Source organism: Aspergillus aculeatus (genome assembly GCF_001890905.1).
Source record: "Aspergillus aculeatus ATCC 16872 unplaced genomic scaffold ASPACscaffold_3, whole genome shotgun sequence".
NCBI lineage: Eukaryota > Fungi > Ascomycota > Eurotiomycetes > Eurotiales > Aspergillaceae > Aspergillus > Aspergillus aculeatus.
The window spans coordinates 144,751-165,637 of NW_017962978.1; the positions used below are offsets into that span (position 1 = coordinate 144,751).

At 51.9% G+C, this 20,887-nt stretch overlaps 7 protein-coding genes and 1 non-coding gene across 8 annotated transcripts; 4 read left to right on the forward strand and 4 right to left on the reverse strand.

Moving 5' to 3' along the window:
• Positions 1–1,099: 1,099 nt before the first annotated feature.
• ASPACDRAFT_t67 lies at positions 1,100–1,215 on the forward strand. Its single transcript has one exon. It is a non-coding gene; the product is annotated as a tRNA-Leu (tRNA).
• Positions 1,216–3,686: 2,471 nt separating this feature from the next.
• Positions 3,687–7,142, reverse strand: ASPACDRAFT_75761 (putative SNF2 family helicase/ATPase). Its single transcript, XM_020204531.1, has 2 exons — positions 4,264–7,142; positions 3,687–4,205 (listed from the first exon to the last, which is right to left on the reverse strand). The coding sequence occupies exons 1-2, from the start codon at positions 7,015–7,017 to the stop codon at positions 3,792–3,794; spliced, it is 3,168 nt and encodes a 1,055-aa protein (XP_020058960.1). The 5' UTR covers positions 7,018–7,142; the 3' UTR covers positions 3,687–3,791.
• An 889-nt stretch (positions 7,143–8,031) lies between these two features.
• On the reverse strand, positions 8,032–9,318 carry ASPACDRAFT_75763 (SIR2 family NAD-dependent protein deacylase). The gene is made up of 2 exons (XM_020204532.1): positions 8,867–9,318; positions 8,032–8,763 (listed from the first exon to the last, which is right to left on the reverse strand). Exons 1-2 carry the CDS (start codon positions 9,195–9,197, stop codon positions 8,129–8,131), a joined length of 966 nt encoding a protein of 321 aa, XP_020058961.1. The 5' UTR covers positions 9,198–9,318; the 3' UTR covers positions 8,032–8,128.
• Positions 9,319–9,503: 185 nt separating this feature from the next.
• ASPACDRAFT_112774 (pyridoxamine 5'-phosphate oxidase family protein) lies at positions 9,504–10,820 on the reverse strand. The gene is made up of 2 exons (XM_020195670.1): positions 10,605–10,820; positions 9,504–10,554 (listed from the first exon to the last, which is right to left on the reverse strand). The coding sequence occupies exons 1-2, from the start codon at positions 10,666–10,668 to the stop codon at positions 9,818–9,820; spliced, it is 801 nt and encodes a 266-aa protein (XP_020058962.1). The 5' UTR covers positions 10,669–10,820; the 3' UTR covers positions 9,504–9,817.
• Positions 10,821–11,193: 373 nt separating this feature from the next.
• On the forward strand, positions 11,194–13,399 carry ASPACDRAFT_75766 (aminopeptidase P family protein). Its single transcript, XM_020204533.1, has 10 exons — positions 11,194–11,443; positions 11,517–11,714; positions 11,783–11,910; positions 11,971–12,363; positions 12,416–12,459; positions 12,512–12,545; positions 12,598–12,819; positions 12,876–12,994; positions 13,044–13,170; positions 13,231–13,399. Exons 1-10 carry the CDS (start codon positions 11,230–11,232, stop codon positions 13,258–13,260), a joined length of 1,509 nt encoding a protein of 502 aa, XP_020058963.1. The 5' UTR covers positions 11,194–11,229; the 3' UTR covers positions 13,261–13,399.
• Positions 13,400–14,054: 655 nt separating this feature from the next.
• Positions 14,055–16,231, forward strand: ASPACDRAFT_50176 (protein serine/threonine kinase activating protein nimO; the record flags this gene model as incomplete). The annotated part of the gene is made up of 3 exons (XM_020202327.1): positions 14,055–14,570; positions 14,710–16,068; positions 16,118–16,231. The coding sequence occupies 3 exons, from the start codon at positions 14,055–14,057 to the stop codon at positions 16,229–16,231; spliced, it is 1,989 nt and encodes a 662-aa protein (XP_020058964.1).
• Positions 16,232–17,880: 1,649 nt separating this feature from the next.
• Positions 17,881–20,036, forward strand: ASPACDRAFT_112787 (3-methyl-2-oxobutanoate hydroxymethyltransferase ECM31). The gene is made up of 3 exons (XM_020195671.1): positions 17,881–18,818; positions 18,940–19,742; positions 19,818–20,036. Exons 1-2 carry the CDS (start codon positions 18,339–18,341, stop codon positions 19,567–19,569), a joined length of 1,110 nt encoding a protein of 369 aa, XP_020058965.1. The 5' UTR covers positions 17,881–18,338; the 3' UTR covers positions 19,570–19,742; positions 19,818–20,036.
• On the reverse strand, positions 19,865–20,649 carry ASPACDRAFT_39937 (ubiquitin-like protein ATG12; the record flags this gene model as incomplete). Its single annotated transcript, XM_020200678.1, has 3 exons — positions 19,865–19,924; positions 19,989–20,188; positions 20,370–20,649. The coding sequence occupies 3 exons, from the start codon at positions 20,647–20,649 to the stop codon at positions 19,865–19,867; spliced, it is 540 nt and encodes a 179-aa protein (XP_020058966.1).
• Between the last annotated feature and the right edge of the window lie 238 nt (positions 20,650–20,887).

A 20,887-nucleotide genomic window follows, 5' to 3' on the forward strand; every position in this document is an offset into this window, starting at 1 on the left:
ACTGCGTGAACGTACACGAAGTCCTCCGGAAGTCAATGAGAACTGCATTATCATATATCATCAAAGGCTGCGAAATCGCGTTAAACAGGGCAGCCTTACTTGAACAGGAAAATCATGATTTACGGGCTGCAGACGAACACCAGACTAAGAAGAGGAAACGAAGTAATCGCCAATTGGCAGGCCTCGAAGGAGCTACAGTTCATGAAGCTATACAGCTTTTTCGCCGGGCTCGTGAGGAAGATGAAGCCTTGGGAATCCAACGGTCTGATTCTGCGGCCGGCGAGGAACAGCCTCGCCGGCGCGCGCCACCTCGCTGTTCTTCGTGTAATAAAGTTGGTCATATACGGACATGGTGTCCAGCAAGAGTAAAACACCAAGAAGAGGCAATTTGAACGGTGTAAAAAGGTTGATATTTGACTTCAAATTTGTATATAAAGCAGAATCACGAGTTGGGCGTTCCACTCGCTTGCGCGTTCCGCTCGCTTACCGATTACGTTAACTTGGTTAGATTACTAAATTCTTGCTTGGGTTTGATGCGCGTCTAGCTAGGTGCTTGCATAATATTGGTTTATCCCGGTATATCCCGGTCGCATGTAAAAGGTCGGTCGTCGGTATATGGGTTTCCATGTTGGGAGATGCGTGAAGACTGTACTTTCGTTTCTTGGGTGTGCACTGTTGGTTTCGCTTTCCTAGTCGGTATGCTACAGCGGAGTTTATGTACTGTGCACTGGTGCGTTGTATCTCTTGCGTGTATGTAGGATCTGGGATGAATCTGGGTCGATGGAGACCCGTGGTGGATCAGGAGCAATTCCATGGGCGGTACGTACGATCGATATATACTGTACCTACGTCACACATACGGAGTTGCTTGGTAAGAAGTTACAATTCCTGCCGTGATTCGATAATGTACGGACCGTCCCAAGGTACGCCAGTCAATAAGAATCACAAGTTCAACTGGAGCCGAATTTCTTTACAGATTCGTTGTACAACGTACAACAAGCCCATTTGTATAACATCCCGATCGACAAGGGGACACTTGCAACTTTGCTTTTCAAACCTGTCTCTTATAAAAACTGCTCATGACTTGATATCAACAAAGGGCAAGATGGCCGAGCGGTCTAAGGCGCTGCACTCAAGGACTATTCCTTCTCCAGATCACATCTGAAGAGCATTGCAGTCACGCAAGTGGCGTGGGTTCGAATCCCACTCTTGTCAAGTCTTTTTGTCTTTTTGCACAACAGACTATTATAAGTGCTATCCTCGTTCATCTCCGCTGGTATAGCAGTTCCCTTCTCGCTCTACAATGCCACCAATTCAACCTGGTTCGGTTACTTACAACTGTTATCAATTAACTTAAGACATTCTTTTTGCCCCAATTGACCCTACGTCTGTTACTCACCTCCACCATAACTCGGATACAACCCTTAATCTCGCCATCCCCTGCCGCATGACCACGCAATTGCGCCGATAGTCCGCGGGCTATAAACCACCTGAATAATATCATATATCTACGGAGATACCAACCAACCCGCTCGATTCCCAATCGCACCACATCTCTAACCCTCCCCGGCAATATCCCCGGTGCCAATTCTCCCTGATCGACAACAACCTCCTCTCCCCGCAACCATCCAAGCCACAAACCAGACCATCCATCCCCTCGTATCAGGGGCTGGTTCACCCCAACGTACTCATACTCCCCCACCCGTGTTGATCGGCAACGGAGGATGGCAATCCACTGACAGGAACTGCCAACCCCTCGCTTATCTACCAGCACAACTAGTACTGACTGACTCGTCACGAATACGGCTCATTGTCCGACCCTGCTATACTAGGCAGATCTCGCTACCGCATTTCACTCGTCCCGGGTGCAGTAGATGGTAATGCTACACTATGAGCGGGCTAGGCAGCAGCAGTAGCAGCAACACCAATCTAGACCTGATATCCCATATCATTTCAGTTTCCAGTTAGCCTATCATGGGGGACTTTGGGACAGGGCTAGAATTCCAAATCCAATTGATTGGCTGTCACGAGTGACTAGCTGGCAAGGGTCCAATCACTCCACACGGTCTATGTCTGCAGTACTTTGGTATTATGGCGTAGGGCCTGCAGAGTATGAGTGCAGTACTTCTTCTGGCGGTGGCTGGCTCCCTCCCCCCCACCCCTTTTAACCTAACCAGTCCAATGGTTTCCAAGAATGCTCGCTCACACGAGGCTAGATATTGGCGTTATTATCCCCCCTGGACCTACCGCAGTCACTACAACACTAGGTTGGTGGACATATGATCATGTACATGCCCATAGATAGGCACATACATAGTAAATTCCCACAGCAGACACTTACCGGCACAGTGACCACCACTTAGCAATCCCCAACAATACAGGAAACACGCCGATCACCACGACGCACTATACGTAAACCACCAAATATATCATCTACCTGACGAAGCCCTCACACCACTTGACCTGCAAAGCCACCAACCACGTCAACAAACCCACATTCCACCCCAGTAACCACTCAGCACCCAGTAGTAGACAGTATATTCAAATACAACCGAACAAAAGCGAAGCGCTTTACCCAACTAAGCGTCGCCACCCACAAACCCCGTCCATCGTCATGACAGATCACATACGCACTGTGCACCTTCGCCCCCCCCCCACTCCCCACCTCTAATTCGCGGCTCGCCGTACCGCCGGAAATACAATTCAATCAATCCTACCGTAATCCTGCAAAGCCTTGACATAGATAATCAAGATTCCTGCATATTGATTTGTGTGTGCCTACAGCCCCACTATAACCCCCCCGGGCCCCCTTTCCTTCCTACCTAGCAAAGAAGGGCGTCTGATTTAAGGATCGGTAAGGTAAGGCTTGATCTTGATCGTAAGGGAGAAATATGACAATTCCGATCTACTCATATGAGTGTCCTACCCCGCAGCCCTATCTATAATCCACATACCCTGTTCACCCCCACCATGTACGGGACCGTGGGTGATCATGGCGATAGTAGTGCAGGCAATGAATCGAACGGGGCGCTCGGGGGAGATCAGGAAAGAGAGGAGGGAGAAGGGATTTGTCAACTTGCCTTGTCTATCAACATTCAGCATAGCCTCGGGTATCAGTTGTCTCAACACCAAGCGCCATGATCAAGACGAGGATGATTTTACACTATCATCGTATGGAAGCCACAGATCCGATAGAACAAAGGAAGCAAGAGAAGCAGGAAGACCCCCACCCCTAGCCCTCACTCCAGTCCGGCGCGAGGGAGACCAAACCAACTCCGTGGTCGAGGATAACCATAAACAAGCCGGATGTGGGTTGCAATAGTCTCCGGATCATTTCTCTATTTCCAATCTATCTACGCCAAACGGATAAGTTGGTCTATACTCAATAGGCCGAGGTGATATAAAGACTATATCTGCAAGGCCCAACTTCCTTGACCCCAGCCGGTTCTGAAACGGTGGACAGAATTCATGAAACAGCGCGGAGTATGGTTTGACGTGATTGCCAAGCTATACTCTACCAAATTCCTACTCAGGGAGATGCGAGTCAGAAGTTTGGGAAAAATTTCCATCCCATTGTCTACCCGCAATAAGCAGCATAAAACCCGAAATCTTGATTTATCCATATCCACATAACAACATGTAATGCACTAGTAAATGTCCTGAAACCGTGTATCCTTCTAGCTAAACCCCCAATCAACACCTTCTAATGCATTGACCGCCTATCAAGGATCCATGTGCGTGGCCCATCACACGATGCGTTTCGAAGTTTGATCACGCAACCATCATCTGGATTACCACCGTCTCCCATACACCGAATCCTCCGTCCGAGAGGCACGGTTGCCTTGCTGACGGTTGCGCTCGCGCGACTGCGACTCGGCGGATCGGTTTGCGCTGCTCTTGCTCACGTACGGAGAGCCGCCATCAGTCCCGGAGGCCAACAGTTTAGTGGTCTGCGTCAAGTCGATGTTGCTGTCTCCGTTGTATCGCGCTTCGGCATCCTTGCCAAACAGCGCCATCATGTCCTTCATCGTGAGCTTCGCAGCTGCGGTCTTGCCTTCAATGGTCACGTTCGCGAGTTCCCGCTTGCGATCCTGAAGATCAAGAATCCGCTCCTCCACCGTGCCTTTGATGATCATCTTGAAGATCTTGACGTCCCGGGTCTGATTCAGTCGGTGAACTCGATCAATCGCTTGCTCTTCGACAAACTGGATTTCAGAGTCAGTACAAGTCCTCACACTTAGTAGTAGCCCGAGTTCAACTTACAGGATTCCAGAATGGCTCCAGGATGACGACACGGCTTGCGGCAGTGAGATTTAGCCCCAATGCACCAGCTCGCAAACTGCACAGAAGAACCCGCGTGGCACTGTTGTTGCGAAGCTTGTTGAGGCTCGCTTCGCGATGGTCGTTACGCATGCCACCATCGTACCGCGCGAATCCAATTCCCGCGCGCTTGAGAAAGGGCTCAATCTTGTCCAACATGGAGGTGAAAACCGAGAAGACGATGAATTTGTGGTCTGCCGACTCACGTCGGAGGATCTTCATGAGATGCCGGACTTTGGTAGACGGGAGAACGTCGCTGGCGTCATCCCCAGGATTTAGGTAGATGTCATCATCGTCCTCGCTATCGACAGTAACAAGGCCATGAGTCTCTTTGCGTATGCTCGTAGGCTTCCGACTCGGTGAATCCGGTTCGTCTTCGTCGGTGTCAGAATCATCCGAGTTGAGCCATTCACCGCCCCCCTCAGCATCTTCATCGTCGGTTCCCCCAGCCTTCCCTAGATTGGCTTCCTTGCGCTGATTCTCTGGGACTATCCACTCGCCATCTTCGCCATCCTCGTCATCCTCGTCATCGCTGTCGAGAACCACTCTTCTGTTTCTGCGGAGTCGAGCTGCCTGGGCCTCAGAGCGGCGCGCCGAAGGTGACTGTGTCAGATCGATAACCGCGTTGGGACCAGTCCTTTTCTTCCTGTCGGTCGTCATCACGTTTGTATCCAACGTAGTCTGGCACTCTCTGCATCTACTTCTACCGCCCGATGCCTCGTCCTTGCTAAGATCCATCTGACAGATATCACATTTCTTGGACACCACACTCAATGCTCCAAACAGATCTGCCATGCTGTCCAGGTCATCGTTCTTGTCAGATGACGATTGACTACCAGTGGCTCCTGTCTGCAGGAGAATATCTTTGTCCTTTGCAAGATCGCTCTTGACCAGGTCGGGGTGATTGCACGACTGCCGGAGGCGCAACAATAGGACCAACGCGCCGGCATAGTCGACCTTTTCACCACCCATCATCTTCTCCAGACTGTCATCTGTACGCTGTTCAAGGCGTTTATAAAAGTCTAGTTCCCCGGGCATAAATTCCGCTTCAACCTTGACGACCTCTCGTTTGACGATCTGGAAGCCAGTGGACTTCTTCTTTTCACCTCCCTTGCCTTCTTCACCCGGCTTGAGGTTGGCGTTCTGCTTCAGAACATCCTTAGTCCGTCTCTTCATAAAGATCTTGAGATAGACCTGCAACCGCTCAATGGCAAGACCACCGCGACCGTTAGCTATGGGCTTCGTGATCTGCTCTCTCCAATTGGCTAGGTCGTTGAATGGTTTGATTCGTAGAAATTTGATAAGACTCTGGAGCTCGTCAAGGTTGTTCTGCAGTGGCGTTCCTGATAGGCACCACCGATATTCAGCGTCGAGAGCACAAGCAGACTGGGTTGCCTTGGCGTTTCGGTTCTTGATCGTGTGGGCTTCATCTAGGACGATCCGATACCAGTAGACCGAAAAAATGCCCGTCTTCTTCTTGTTCTTGTCGATCGCACCATGCTCCGACGTCAGAGTTCCATAGGTAGTGATCACAACATCGTAGTCCTCCAATTTGTCTGTCGCCTTTGCGCGTGCAGTGCCGTGGTAAACTAGCACACGGAGCCTGTGTGAGGGTTCAACTTTGTCTTGAATCTCTGCTTCCCACTGCTTGATAAGTGCCAGAGGTGCGACGACTAAAGTGGTCTTGCTGAGACCGGGCGGAAGTTTCCGAGTATCTTCTTCTTCGTCCTCGTCACTGTCGTCCTCATCCTCAGACTTAGACCTTCTTAATCCATTTGCAGGTTTTCGATTAGAAAGGATCAGGGCGATCGTTTGAACGGTTTTCCCGAGACCCATATCATCAGCCAGAATACCACCCTTGGGAAGGACACCCTTCGTCTTGTTTCGGCCAGTCTCCTTATCACACATCCAGTTAACACCCTCGCGCTGGTGAGGAAGTAATTTGACCTTGAGGCCCTCCACTGTGCCATCATCGTCATCTTCCTCCTCCTCCTCTTCTTCCTCTTCTTCCTCGTCTTCTGACTCATCATCAACCTCACTGGTGATCTCCTCTTCTTTTTCCTTCGCCAAATCCTCAGCGGAGGCTTTAGGCGAGCTCGGGGATGTCTCGTCTTCATCCTCACTATCATCTGAAGTTCTCGTCTCCTTCACCGTCACACCCTCCAGCTGCGCGGCAAGATCATCAATGTCAACGGTGTCCTGCTTCTTCTCTTTCGTCAAATCCTTCTTCTCCTTCTTGGAATCTCTCTTCTTGTCCTTCTTCTTTTTCTTCTTTGATTTGTCCTTCTTCTTCTCTTTGTCCTCGTCATCCTCAAATGCCCCCTCCAACAATGCCTTAATATTCTCATTCGCCTTCGCCGTATCCACGAACCCGTTCACATCCATCGATCCGAACCCTGTATTCTTGGGCCGCGCACTCGGCGTGAACCCACCCCCACCGGTTAAATCGACGAAATTTTGTAGATTTCGCGACGCATTCGACATTTTGATGGCCGAGGGCTTGGAGGCAAAGAAAGTCTTGGGCGCCCGCGGCGTATTGAAGGTATAATTTTCTGGCCGGCGAATCTCGACGACATCGTCGTTGACTGGGCGGGAGAAGCGGTTGTTGTTATAGGCAGAGGGACGAACGGGCTTGAAAGGGTCGTAGTGGTCTGCCCGACGAGGGGTAGAGAAACCTCCAGCAGGGCCTGGGGTCATCGGTCCTTTGGGATGGGGGAAAGGCTGGTGCTGAGGTCGTGCATGTTGCTGGAGTCGGTGATGTTCGGGGCGAGCTTGATTGGGTTTGGGAATGTTGAAAGGGTTGCCTCGGTTGTTGTTGGTGGTGGTGGAAGAGTTCGGGTGGTGAGTCTTCTGGCTCGGGTGAGCATGACTCTGGTGTTGCACTGGGCGAAGAGGAGTTGCTTTCCCGAACTCTGGATGAACACGACGAGGCTCTTGCTGCTGCTGCTGCCGCTGTGGTTGTTGCTGCCCGTCAGTTGGCCGGCGAGGTGTCATGGGATCTATCGGAGCATCACTTTCGCGCGCCATGTTGAGTGATGGTTATGGGGGATTGTTGTTGGTATGGTCCTGTGGGTTAGTAGCTGCCGCTCCGCGCTTGTTTATGCGTATATTATGTGCATCGAACTTCCGAGAGAGCAGTCCAATAACTGGTTCGAGTTCCTGGTCTGGTTGAATGGGAAGTCTAGTTTGATCCTGTGTAGAACCAGCAAGTGGTTAGCAAGGCACACACCCACAATGATGGCGAAAGGTGAAGGCATTACAGTACACGCTAGGGATGAGGGTGAAGTGAAGGCTGAACCCCAAGCATAAACTCACTTTAGATCATGATCGAGCAAAGGATGCTTAAGATATTCCAGAACTGGAGAAGAGATGGAGGGGAAGGGGAGGAGGGGCTGAGATGGAGACCAAAAAGAAGATCCCGCTACGGAGTACGTATTTGTTAGTGCCGACGCCTGCCACATTTTATCGATAGCGCTATCATTTGTTTGGTTTGGTTCCCCCTCTTTGCCCCGGCAACCGCTTCGGACGCATGGACCCAACATGGAACTTGAGCCTGCGACAAAGCGCCTTGACGGCTGAAAATCTGGGGATTTAGAGTGAAATTGGAGCTTGGACTTAACTTAAGAAGCATGACGTCTTGTTGACTGGTTAGCCAAATCGGAACCGTCCATTGAATTCACAATTTTACGGTGGTATCCATAAGAAATTGCGGTGAGCAGCAGTACCCCGCTCTTCTCTTCTTTTCGTAGCCTGCTATGCAATCATTCTAGATAGCCAGATAGAACCCTCTTCTGAGCCCCCCTCCTTATCATACCTTGCCAATAATAGGCTCTAATATCTGAGGTACGATGACTCCAGCATCGCCCTGGAAGAACCAATCCCTCGAAGTCAACCCGGAAGACCCGACATCGTTGCGATCCATATTAATGACTGCCACCCTTGCACCTCTTGCGCGCGCTTTATCGACATACCCTGCCGCAGGATAGACCTGCGAGCTAGTCCCAATCACCAAGATAAGATCCACCGTGTCCTTACTCATCCATTTGTCGATATAGTCGAGCGTTCGTAGCGGTAGACTTTCCCCAAACCACACCACCCCGGGCCGTAGGAGCCCTTCCTTGCACTCCGGACAGCGGGGGAGTACGTCGGGACTCAGCGCGGGCAGAGGAACCCGTTCATCGGAGATATCCAGCTCTGCATCGTCCCCTTCTCCACTCTTCAGCGCGCCCGCCAAAGCTCGAGACGCCCGCTCACCGGTCGAATCTTCGGGTGATGGATCGAGATTTGCCGCACCCTTTGGAAGGGCGAGTGCAGGCACGATTGGGTCGGTAAAGTCATTTTCGCGCGAGTAGCTGCAGTAGAAAGACGTACATTTCACAGTAAAAAGGGAGCCGTGGAGGAGGTGGAGCTGGTGAGAGGGGTGACCTGCTCGCTGCGAGAGACCTGCATTTTTAGCAAAAGGTCAACTGGTTAGTGTGTGAATAAAATGATTTTTGAATTCCTCTTTGTTCCCTCATTTTCTTCGGGAGCGCAGTCTCAGACTCACCATCAACATTCTGTGTCAACGTGATGAAATTGGAATTCTTCTGGGCCAGCTTGGCCAGAGCGTAATGTGCACGATTGGGCTGGGCCTTGAGGGCCATATGCCTTCGATAGCTGTAGAATTGCCATACCAGGTCTGGGTTGGCGTTGAATGCTTCAGGAGTTGCCAGTGCAGTCGCATCGTAGGATCGCCAAATTCCACCAGCACCTCGGAAGGTGGGAAGTCCAGAGGAGGCGGAAATGCCGGCTCCTAAAAGGGCAATGACCCTTTTGCACCCTCTAAGGTGGTCTGTGAATGACTTGAGGTCTGCTGCTGGTATGGGGGACGAAGCCATGACGGTAGCCTCTGGAACGAGGTGGGGTAGGTCCGTGTATCTAGTAGCCTGCCTTGCTACGGACAAATTGAGTCACAATAGCAACAATGAGAGAAGTCGGCTCTAGGTAGACACACTGAGGAATACCCTTTCCCCTTCTGACCGGTCGCTTGAGGAATCTGGAAGTTGTTGTGAGAGAGCATGTTGGCTTTCCGATGAGAGGGGACGCTAAGCGATGACGTGGGGTAGCCACCGAAGTATATGCGATAATGAACTTTATCCCCAACATGATCCATTAACCAGTGTAATACCAAAACATTACCCTCTAATAATTTGACTTGCTCTGAAAGCAGATTTTAAGACTCATGTCTTGTGATTCGTCCTATTATCCAGAGGTTGGTTGGCAGAGTCTTGTGTCTAGCCTACCTAGTAGCATTATCAACGTCCAGATCCCCTCATCATACCCCGCACAATGTCTACAGGCGATTCCGGCTTACCCTCCATTACTTTGAACTTGTTATGAATAGCTCAGATGCACAATCAATCAAAGAAGATCTACCCGCTCATTGACTGAGAACAATATCAACAAATCAACAATGAAAATAAGAGAGTTCCAAGTATGTACTCCAACTCAACACATATCAATGCTGCTCCTCTTTCGGCAGCTGGATCCCAATGGCCTTCTCCGCATACTGACGATTTCCCGCAGTCTGCGCCGCCACAAATGCGCTGATATAGCCCGGTACTTCAGCCACCTTGTTCTGATCACTCGGGACAGGCTCTCCGAACGTCTCCCAGACAGGCACCACGCCCGTCCAGACCCGGTCGGTGACCTCCTCGTTGCCAGTATCCTTCTTCTCGTCGGACACCCCACCATCGCGGATCTTGCCGCTGCCACTAACGACCTTGACCCGGAGAATGACGGTGGAGGACATTTCGGCGCGGTCGGGCGGCACTCGCGTGTTGGCCCAGCGGTCTGCGAGCACGGAGTTCGTGATGAGCTCCATCGCGTACAGCTTCTCCGCCTCATCCGTGACCAGCTGCGCGTAGCCTTGGATGATGGCAGAACGGTAGTTGTAGCTGTGGGAGTTGGGCGTCAGTGATAGGATTAGCCCGTCGACTTTACTGGCCGCCACACAGACGGGAAGGCCCTCTCCCTCCGAGTCGCGCGCAAGGTTCATGATTCGAGAGCTGACATAGCCGTGAAGGTAGCAATCCAAAGGCTCGTCGATGCTGGCGGATGGGTAGTCGAAGGAGCCCATCTGCCCGATCATGGGTAGGATCGCGGGAAAGGGCTCAGACGGCCCCGGGCTGAAGGACACATGAAGGACCTGGGTGGAGTTGATGATTGAATGAATGGCACCGAGGTCGTAAGTCGCTATATCGTGGTTAGCTGAGCTGTGCTTTCCCTTTTGGGGACTGTCTTACCTCGATGTTTGTAGCGGTTGACGGTGTTTGACGGTTTCTTGGGATATGTTAGAGTTCTTCCCATTTTGTTGGATTGTCCCTAGCAAGTTTAATGTAAATCGAGCAGATACTGTGGTCTTCACGCTGTGCAGTAGTACAGAGAGAATGGGGAAATGAAGTTACGTTCTTTCTACTGACGCTGAGTGAGCTCAGACATTTATAGTTATTGTTCATGAGTCACTCAGAATCCTACAAAAGATTACGTCCACTCTCCCGGTAAGCAAGTTCACATGGTACACACTTCAGTAGTACTAAGGTATCCTTTAGGTATTCGCAATCGACTACTTTTCTCAGCAATAAGAAGCATAGGTTGTGGTACGTCTCTCAACTCCGAGATAATACGATTGTGAAGCCACGGCCAATCCAATGAACAGCGATGGAGGAAACCATCGGAAACTACTTGACGTTGATTGGCGGGCAGCGCCGAAGGGGGCTTGCATTGTTGTGCCTGAGGCAGGAACAGAAACCTTGGGACCCCGGATGTTGGAGATCACCGTTGTAAGATCCGAACCATACGCCATACGCCATACGCGAAATTCCAGATAAGCGCCTTCGACGCACCTTCAATGGTGGTACTTCAATAAGCATGTCGACATGTAAAGTACTTCTCCGCCAATGGCCTCGCTACTTTCCCCGCCAGACACCCTCCGCTTTCCTATCGCATCCTAGCCGTTCGGTGCTCCAACAGCGTCAACCGCGTCTTGCGCTTCACCGAACCTATGCTTCCATCTCCGCCGCAGAACTCAAATTCGGTCAACCACTTCACGAGACACATCCTCATATCTTGAACCCAGGTGAATGTGAGTAGAGCCTCTGTACTATGCTTCTTTATAATCTTGTGCCAGGGTACTGATCATGGTCCCGTTGAATAAGTGACCCCCGGAATCACCGCCCTCGAATATGCCCAGCGACGCTCGCGACTCGCAAACCAACTACCCAAGCATGCTGTAGCCGTGCTGGCTGCCTCGGAGGTCACCTATCGCGCAGCGGGAATCTTCAATGAATACCGTCAAGACTCCAATTTCTTCTATCTTACCGGCTTCAACGAACCCAGCGCGCTGGCCATCGTCGGTGAGTTTCGGCATGGCGGAACAAGAACGTCACAGGATGAGGGTACACCGTGCTGACTCACCTCGCAGCAAATGACGGATCAGGGAATAATCATCTCTTCCATTTGTACGTGCGCGAGAAGGACGCGAAGGCCGAACTCTGGGATGGAGCCCGGTCAGGAACCCGCGCTGCCATTGATGTCTTCAATGCGGACGAGGTAGGGATGCTTGTGCCGTCACGTTAATGCTTCGGACACTGACGATAAACTGGATTCCAGTCAGGGGACATCGATCGCATCGGAGATTTGCTACCCAAGATTCTGTCGGATGCTACGGCGATCTATACGGATATTCCTGCCTTGAACCCCGGGCGGTCGTCCCTTCATCGCTTCCTCTACGGCCCCACTGCTACCTCCGAGAAGCTGAAGAAACTGGTCGACTACCGCAAGGTCAAGCCGCTGAAGCCGATACTGAATGAGATGAGAGTCTTCAAGAGCGAAGACGAGGTCGTACAGATGCGCCGAGTGGGACAGGCCTCGGGCAGGGCGTTCACTGAAGCTATGAGGCAGACATTCACCAAGGAGAGAGACTTGACCGCATATCTCGAGTATAACTTCAGACGCAATGGTTGCGATGGCAGTGCCTTTGTCCCTGTTGTTGCGGGTGGTTCCGTAAGTTTAACCCATCCAATGCCAGACGACAGACCAATCCTAACATGTTTAGAATGCCTTGAGCATTCACTACACTAGGAATGACGATGTGCTTCGGTAAGTATCTGCGGTCGTAGTTACTAAGCGATGCTCTAATACGAGCACCTAGGGATGGAGACATGGTCCTCGTTGACGGAGGCGGAGTGAGTATCCTCTCCAAAAGAGCTCATAGATTGAGCACTCACAGTATCATAGGAAACGGGCACCTATGTGTCTGATATTACGAGAACTTGGCCTGTAAATGGCAAATTCACCGATCCTCAGAAGGACCTGTACAACGCAGTCCTGAGCGTGCACCGCCACTGTCTCTCCCTCTGCAGGGAAGATGCAGGGGTGAGCTTGGACCGGTTGCATACGATTGCCGAGAACGGTCTGCGGGAACAGTTGATACAACTCGGATTTGATGTCTCTGGAGATGTAAGTGCCGTCTTACGCCATTTTAATATAGTATTCGAAGTACTGATCTGGGACAGGCCATGGGAATCCTCTTCCCTCACCACGTGGGACACTATGTTGGGCTTGATGTCCATGATTGCTCGGGGTATTCTCGTGGCTATACTCTGCGGGCAGGACAGTGTATCACAGTGGAGCCGTACGTATTTCTCGCCTAGTTCTGTTATGCTCTCACTAACCTTTCTCAGTGGCCTGTATGTCCCCGAAAGCGACCGTTGGCCGGAGAAATTCCGCGGTATTGGTATTCGCATTGAGGATAGTGTTTGTGTCGGTGACGAGAATCCTATCGTCCTGACTACAGAAGCTGTCAAAGAGGTTAGCTATGCTTTTCAATCGGGTCTTGATCTGTTGCTGACGCGCTGGGTGCTACTTTAGGTCGAAGACATTGAAGCCCTTCGGGATTAGGATAGAAGGAACAGGAAAATTGGATAGATACCCTTCGATTTAATTGTAAACTAGAAACCAGCCCTCCCATTTTTAGAGGTAATGACCTCGTTCAGGTGCAGGTAAACATAGAAACCAAGTTTTGGTGCTAGGATAGACGTCATACATTTTGTGATGCATCAATGGGATTGTCTGGACGCGTCCAGGCTTGGTTCAAGAAGACGATTCGTGAGTCGAAGATACAGCCAGAACAGTCACAGTTGAGAGATAAAGGAAACGAGATAGATTCACTCAGAGCATCATGCAATTGTTGAAGAGCCTGAATAGCGAGGGATTAAATAAGAATGTTCTTGGAGGAGGCAGGGCTCATGCTTCGCGCACGCCTTTTGTTGTCAGGCGCACATCCGGAGCCAAAACAAACCCGCCCGTTCTCCACCAGCCTTCCCTGACACGCTTAGCCTGGCTCTTCTCTTCGATCATCACCACTACCACCACCACCACCACCAACCACTTTACTTACTCCTCCTCCTCCTCCCCTACCTCTTATTGCCCTCCTGCTCTTCCTTCCTTCAGGTTTGGGACTGTTGGTCGGATCCCTTTCTAACTAAGGGACCATCTAAGTCTCATTTGTTCACATTCACTCCCTGTCACTATCGTATAATCGCGTGGACAATGGACCTTTTCTGATCGAGTTCTCTGCTCGTCGAGACGTGTAATCCCATCGCGTGCTCGTCTGGAGTGCCCCTCCTTTATTGCTCTTCCAACTTACTCCTACTCTTATTCCTCGTTCATAGTGCTGCCGCTATTGTTACCACATGGCAGCAGTATTCATCCCACCCTCCCCTCGAACCACTCTTAATATGTCGACTCGCCGACCACTCGCAAACGTGCCGAATGCTACCAATTCCCCTCACAGGTCAGGCCTCGTGCCGGCCAAACGTCTCCGGGCGGCGTCAACCCAGCTTGACATCCCTTACGGCCAGCCTCCTCCGAAGAAGCAGGTAGTCGATGGCCAGGACCCGGAGGCCCGATCACCCACCCGTCCCCGAACTTCCGCCTTGCAGAACCCGGACTCTAAGCTGTTTACACGTCGGACCAACAATGCCCAGCCCAGCGCGTTCGAAAGGAAGTTGGTTGCCGTCAGGGACAAGGAACGTCAGACTCAACAAAAAGTTACAAGAAATGACAAGCCGTCCGCTGAGACGCTTGATGCCATGCGACAGTGGCAAAGACATTACCGAAAGGCTTTCCCTCAATTCGTCTTCTACTTCGACAGTATCCCGGAGGATGTTCGAAGCAAATGCTCAAGACAGGTTCTGGCTCTAGGAGCTGTAAGTTTTTCTTTGCCCCCAGCCCACTTCGATTTTCAGTAGCACCGGAGAGCCTTAGGTTAAGAGGGGGCTCGAGGTATACTCATGCCTTTGATATGTCTGTTCGCGTGCCATTGACAGATTTGCTGACCTTCTATAGCGTGAAGAAAAATTCTTCTCGCGCCAAGTGAGCCACGTCGTGACCTCTCGCCCCATCCCCCCTGAAAATGACACCGTGACCCCGACCGAGATCACCGCGGAACCTACAGAACAATTGAATGCGGATGGTACCTTGCAGACCGTCAATCCGTCTCTACTCGATAAGAGCGCCGAAAGCCACCTTCACATGTCCCTTAAAAACGATGCACGGCGTGAACAGAGGGGAATGGATGTGCTGCACCGAGCTCGGCAAATGCGCATGAAGATCTGGGCTATCGAAAAACTCCAGCGGATGATTGCTACTATTAATGATGGGGATATCGCGGGCCACACGGGTTCGACTCGAACTACAAATGCCGTCACTGGCCACACAAGGGTCAAGGGGGAAAACGACCTCTCACAAGTGCTTCAAAATGAGCTTAACGGTCCGTCTGACCGGAATCCTCACTCGGTTCTCAAGGAGCAGATCTTGTTCAAAGGCCCTTTTATCTACGTTCATGACATGGATGAAAAGACCCGGCCTGTCATGGTCCGTGAGTACGCCAGGGTTGTCAGACGGCAAGATGGGACCTGGCCGCAGTTCAGAAGTGCACCCCTGGGCAAGTGTCCGTTCATCGACGAGCCGCCTACAAAGAAGGAGCTGGACCGACAACGTGCCCGTCAACGCGAGAAGGAGAAGAAGCCGGTGCCAAAACCTGTCCCCGTCCAAGAAACCCGAGATGCGAAATTGAATGTGCCGGAGATCACCAAGACCCCAGATGATGTTGAGGAGGCAACACCGGAATATAGCCCCGCAGAGGTCATTTGCCAACCAAACCAGCCTGAGATGCAGGAGATGCAGCCAGCTAGACCACCGTCGCCTAGGAAGAGCCCGGAGAGTTTCTGCCCACCTCCAATGCAGCGCACGGGTCCATTCTTCCATGGCCGTGAACCTGCAGCGTCAGGGGTGCAGCCCTCGAACATCACCTCTGCCATCCGCTCCCAAATGGTTTCTTCGACTGCCGCTGCACCCGGGGCTAAGGCTGGCTTGAGCAAGGAAGTCCATGAATTGAAGCGGAAGGTACTCGAGAAAGGGAACGGGGTAATTGCCGCTGGCACGGTGCCATTATCGCACCAAACCACGAACATCAACACGAATCTGAAGCTGAGAACCCATGAGAATCGACCGAGTAATCTAAGCCACACGGAGAAAGCTGTGAATGTGTTTGAGGAAGAGACGGCGCAGTTAGAGGGCACCGAGGCACTCAAGCGACTCGCAAGTATCCGAAAGGGGACTACTCCGAAGAAAAAGGAGCGACGGAGAGACCCCAAGCCAGGTTATTGCGAAAACTGCCGGGATAAATTCGATGACTTTGATGAGGTAAGACCTCCCGAACCGTGTTGGAAGATAGCAACTGACCGCTATTTAGCACATCATGACTCGAAAGCACCGCAAATTCGCTATCAACAGAGCTAACTGGGCTGAACTGGATTCCTTGCTCATCCAGCTGGAGAGACCCCTCAAGCCTAAGCTTGCTTTGTAATGGTCTGGCACGAGAAAACAGTAAAAAAGGTGGCTATATGATAAGTACAATATATCGCATTCCTCGAATCATCTCATGAGTCGCCGTGTTGCTTCCCCAATGCTCAGCAAGAGATAACATACGAAGGGCCTTAGCACCTTTTCCTTCCGTCGAATGACACACATACACCTCTGCATGCGGTTCCGAGCAGGCCCCCTCATCGTCAGCTGATGATGTATTAGCGTTGTCTATAATATTCAGAGCTGCCCTTCCTTCTTCCTTCTTATATTTCTTATTTTGTTTATTGCTATGCACATCCCCAGCCAGCATGTTCATTGACGCCTGGCGTCTTTGGGTTTTGGCAGTGTTTCGTGCTGTCCGTCCTTGACTTACGAGGCAAGCGCATGTGCATGGAACGGCCCCTGACAGCGGTGGAAGTTCTTCGCTTGGAATGTCCCACGTGGCAGCTTAAGTCAGGGAAGCAGGGGATCAGACACGAGGCTGTGCGGGCTGCAGGGCGTTGTCTTGCAATCATGCATGCGGTCACGCTTCAGCTGTAGGAAGCGAGCTTTCCGACCTCAGTGATAAGATTCGCGATGACATCTGAATGCAATGGGATAGACAACGTCGTCTGTTTTCGTCCTCTTACTTGGCCATCTTTTGCGCTTGCCTCCGGTCATCTACTCTTCTACTTTTGTTTTCTATTCTCAGTTCAATCATGGGTTGATGTGTTTCATGGGGGTTGCATACAAGGGGCTGCATTTCTGGATTGGTGTTGATGCTTGATGTTTCGCATTTACGTTCGGTGGTTGTCTGTGTCTATCTCTTTCTTGCTGTCCGTTCCCTTCTGCTGTGGCTATTGCTAGGTCCCTGAGGGATGGACTGGACCTAGGCTTGACTGGCTACCTAGATAGCTTGGTACGTTTTCTATTATAGTAAGTAGGGCTAGTAAGCTGGTTAGCAGCTCTTATCCACAATTTACATAGGAATGGAATACATAATGAATTACTCGGGGTTTAACACGTATTTAGGACTTTAGTGGTAGCATATAGCCTGTAGTTTTCTTCTACTGTCCACTGCCAACATAGGATGACTGACTCTGTCAACTCCCAACTGTTGAGGCAGTCCTGGTCCTGTCATACCACCCCGGAACCTTCACAAAATGCCTCGGCCCATTTGCTTCACCCCTCATCGGCACCGGAACAAGCCAAACCCCCGGCGGAGAAGCCACCGCCTCCCTATCCGACCAATTAATCTCAGTGGCAACCCACCGAGCGCCCCGACACGGCACATTGAGACCGGCAGAATCGGACAAAAGGGAACTAAGAGGCAAGAAAGCTGGAGGAGTACTTCAACTACGCCGCATATACCAGCACGCGACCCAGTCACTTTCTCAACAATCAACAATCTACGCCGTAGAAACCAGTCCATCTGCGGCTTGAGTCTTAGGTTCACGCTGTACAGTAGATTGTACAGTGTACAGTATATCGAAACTAGCCAAGCGGTGTACACTGGACAGTACTGTTGTTACGCCTCGGGACCTCGGAATCACTGGGCGGGACCTTGATGCTCGGGACTACGCCGCATATACCAGCACAGCTTACATAGGGTCGGTGGTATAAAGACTGAACTTACCGGCAGTCTGCGGGAAATAATTGTTTATGATCATACTTTGTATAAGCTCCTTAGCTACCTACAAACTCGATTTTTTTTTTCTCGGAAATTTGGCTCGAGGTATCTGGGGTAGCTTTGCCGTTCAAGCTCCGTTGGTCTATCTGGTACACTAATTACTATACGGAAGTACCTTAAACATTTTGGCCCGCCGGAAGGCAAGAAAAAAAAAAAGAGATCATTTGCGACGACGTCACACCACTCGCCTTACACAGTACTTTTCACACTACTTCGATCCGACTCCGTTTGCCGCATTCGGATCTCTGTTATTCTATTTTGTGTCAGATTTCGCCTCTCTCATCTGACTGATTACTGAAATACCCTGGGCTTTCTGGACTGGTGGATTGGTGCTGCGGGGAAAATCCACTGAGCTCTCGTCCTCTCACTTCCTACTCCCAATTCACCTCACCTTCAACTTTTTTTCTCGCTCGGTTGTACAATACACCAAAGAGAAGCAATGGCATCGTCAAGGACCCCCTCGGCTCTCCTCCTCCTTCCAATCCGCCGGTCATTCCCTTCTTCTGTCTGCGGCTCTCTCTCCCGCCCCATTACGACGACTACACCAACACTCCCCGTCCTCTCCCGCGCCGCGACCCTCACACAAACCCACCTCTCCTCGCGACATGGGTTACCACGGAACCAAATCCGACACAGCTCGCACTCCCCGCTGGGCGCGGCGAGCGCGGCCCCGGCCCGGAAGAAGGTGACCCTGCAGACGCTGCGGGGCATGTACAAGCGCGGGGAGCCGATCACGATGCTGACGGCGCATGATTTCCCGTCGGGCCACGTGGCCGAGGCGGCGGGGATGGACATGGTGCTGGTCGGGGATAGTTTGGCGATGGTGGCGCTGGGGATGGAGGACACGAGCGAGATTGTCATGGAGGAGATGCTGCTGCATTGTCGAAGTGTGGCGCGGGCGGTGAAGGGGGCTTTTACGGTACGTCCTCACTTTTACTTTACTGGATGTGAAGGGAGAATGAAGCATCTGAGAAAGTGGAGGGAGCAAGTGCAGGGAGGTTGGTTAGATCTATGAGCTAATGTCCTTTGCGTGGGGATAGGTGGCTGATTTGCCGATGGGCTCCTATGAGGTCTCCCCGGAGCAGGCGTTGCAGTCGGCGATCCGCATCGTCAAGGAAGGGCGGGTGCAGGGGGTCAAGATCGAAGGCGGGGAGGAGATGGCGCCGACGATCCAGCGCATCACGCAGGCGGGGATCCCCGTGGTCGGGCACGTCGGGCTCACGCCGCAGCGGCAGCACTCGCTGGGCGGGTTTCGCGTGCAGGGCAAGTCGACGGCGGGCGCGCTGCGGCTGCTGCGCGACGCGCGGGCGGTGCAGGAGGCCGGCGCGTTCATGATAGTCGTCGAGGCGGTGCCCGCGGAGATCGCCGCCATCGTCACTCAGAAGCTGCGCGTGCCGACTATCGGCATCGGCGCCGGCAACGGCTGCTCCGGCCAGGTGCTGGTGCAGATTGACATGACCGGCAACTTCCCGCCGGGCCGCTTCCTCCCCAAGTTCGTCAAGAAGTACGCCGATGTCTGGGGCGAGGCCATCAAGGGCATTGAGCAGTATCGCGACGAGGTCAAGAGCCGCGCCTACCCGTCGGAGGAGTACACCTATGCTATCCCGAAGGAGGAGCTGGCGGAATTCGAGAGGATCGTCGAAGAGGGCCAGGACAACCAGAAACGTTGATCAATCGGATTCACTGGCGCGGTTCTATTCCCATTCCCTTGCATACCCCGGTGGGGTTCCCTGTCGCTTGTTGATGCACGCAAGTCTACTTTTGTATAGATACCTTTTCATTTCCATGTTCCCATAATCATCCTCCCATAGGAGATTCTATTCATAATATCGTCAAGATTATCGTGCCTTTAAGCTCAGTTGGCGTGCTGTTAGTCGTGTTGTTCAGCGGACAAAACGTGTAAGTAGACATGCAGTACGTACTCCTTCACTCCTTCAACATCAAACTAGACTCCGGATATGTCTGTCATCCAAAAGCAGGAGTCATGGAATACGCAACAATGAGCTGCTCGTCCGTCTTGAAACACTAGACGAAAAGATAAGAGTTCAAGGGCCCTATCATCGCGACATCTCCAGAAAGGAAGACTTACCCGCCATAACCCCCCAATCCCTTCATCCAACCCCGGCGCAAAGACGCTATTGACGTAGCAGAAGACTGAGTCGGTTTCCTTGCAGTCCAGCCGCTTTCTGAGGAAGTTGACGACGGTCTCGAACTTCTGCGAAGCGCTGACCTTGAAGACCCGGGTTTTGAGAATCGGGGCCGAGGGGAGAGGTTGAAATCGGACCGTGACTGCGGGATGGGTTTGGTTGGTTAGTTCAATAAGTTCTACGGTAGGCCAAAGGTGGGCGATGGGCGATTTGGCTTGTGGGACCGATCGATCGGGTCGGTGACCGCTGATATTGCAAAGTAGATTTCACGGCTTGGGAGGTTGGGGAAGCTGAGGCGTGATGCTTGCTAGATGGGCATATACGACGAGCACTGTACTTGCCTTTGCCCTTGTCTACGGCTTCGGCATCCGCCAATGCTTGATGCGCATCGCGGGGCAGACTGGTCAACACCACGGAGGCGGACAGATTCATCGGTAGATCGGCGCCATGCTTGTCGTCGGGGATGGGGGTATGTTGCGCAGTGGACGCGGAGGAGTCGGATGATTGCGTGCGCTTGGCTGGTCTGTGAGGGAGGCTGGTTTGATCGGGGTTGGGGGAGTTGCGGGCTGAGGAGCCGTGGAGAGAGGGGGAAGGGGAGTCCATGTTGATTTCGTGGAGGCGGATTGAAAAAAAAAATCCCTCTCTATGTTCTGCGAGATAGCACTCGAAGGTGTGGCGATAGCCTTCCCTAGAAAAGGAGTTATGTTGATGGGTGGTGGTGGTGGTAATGATATTGATATCTAGTTCAATTATTTGCATACCTCAATGGATTGCGTTTGTCGAGGCAGAGCAGATGACAGCCAGCCCAGTTGACACCTAAGGCCGATACCCATCCGTATGC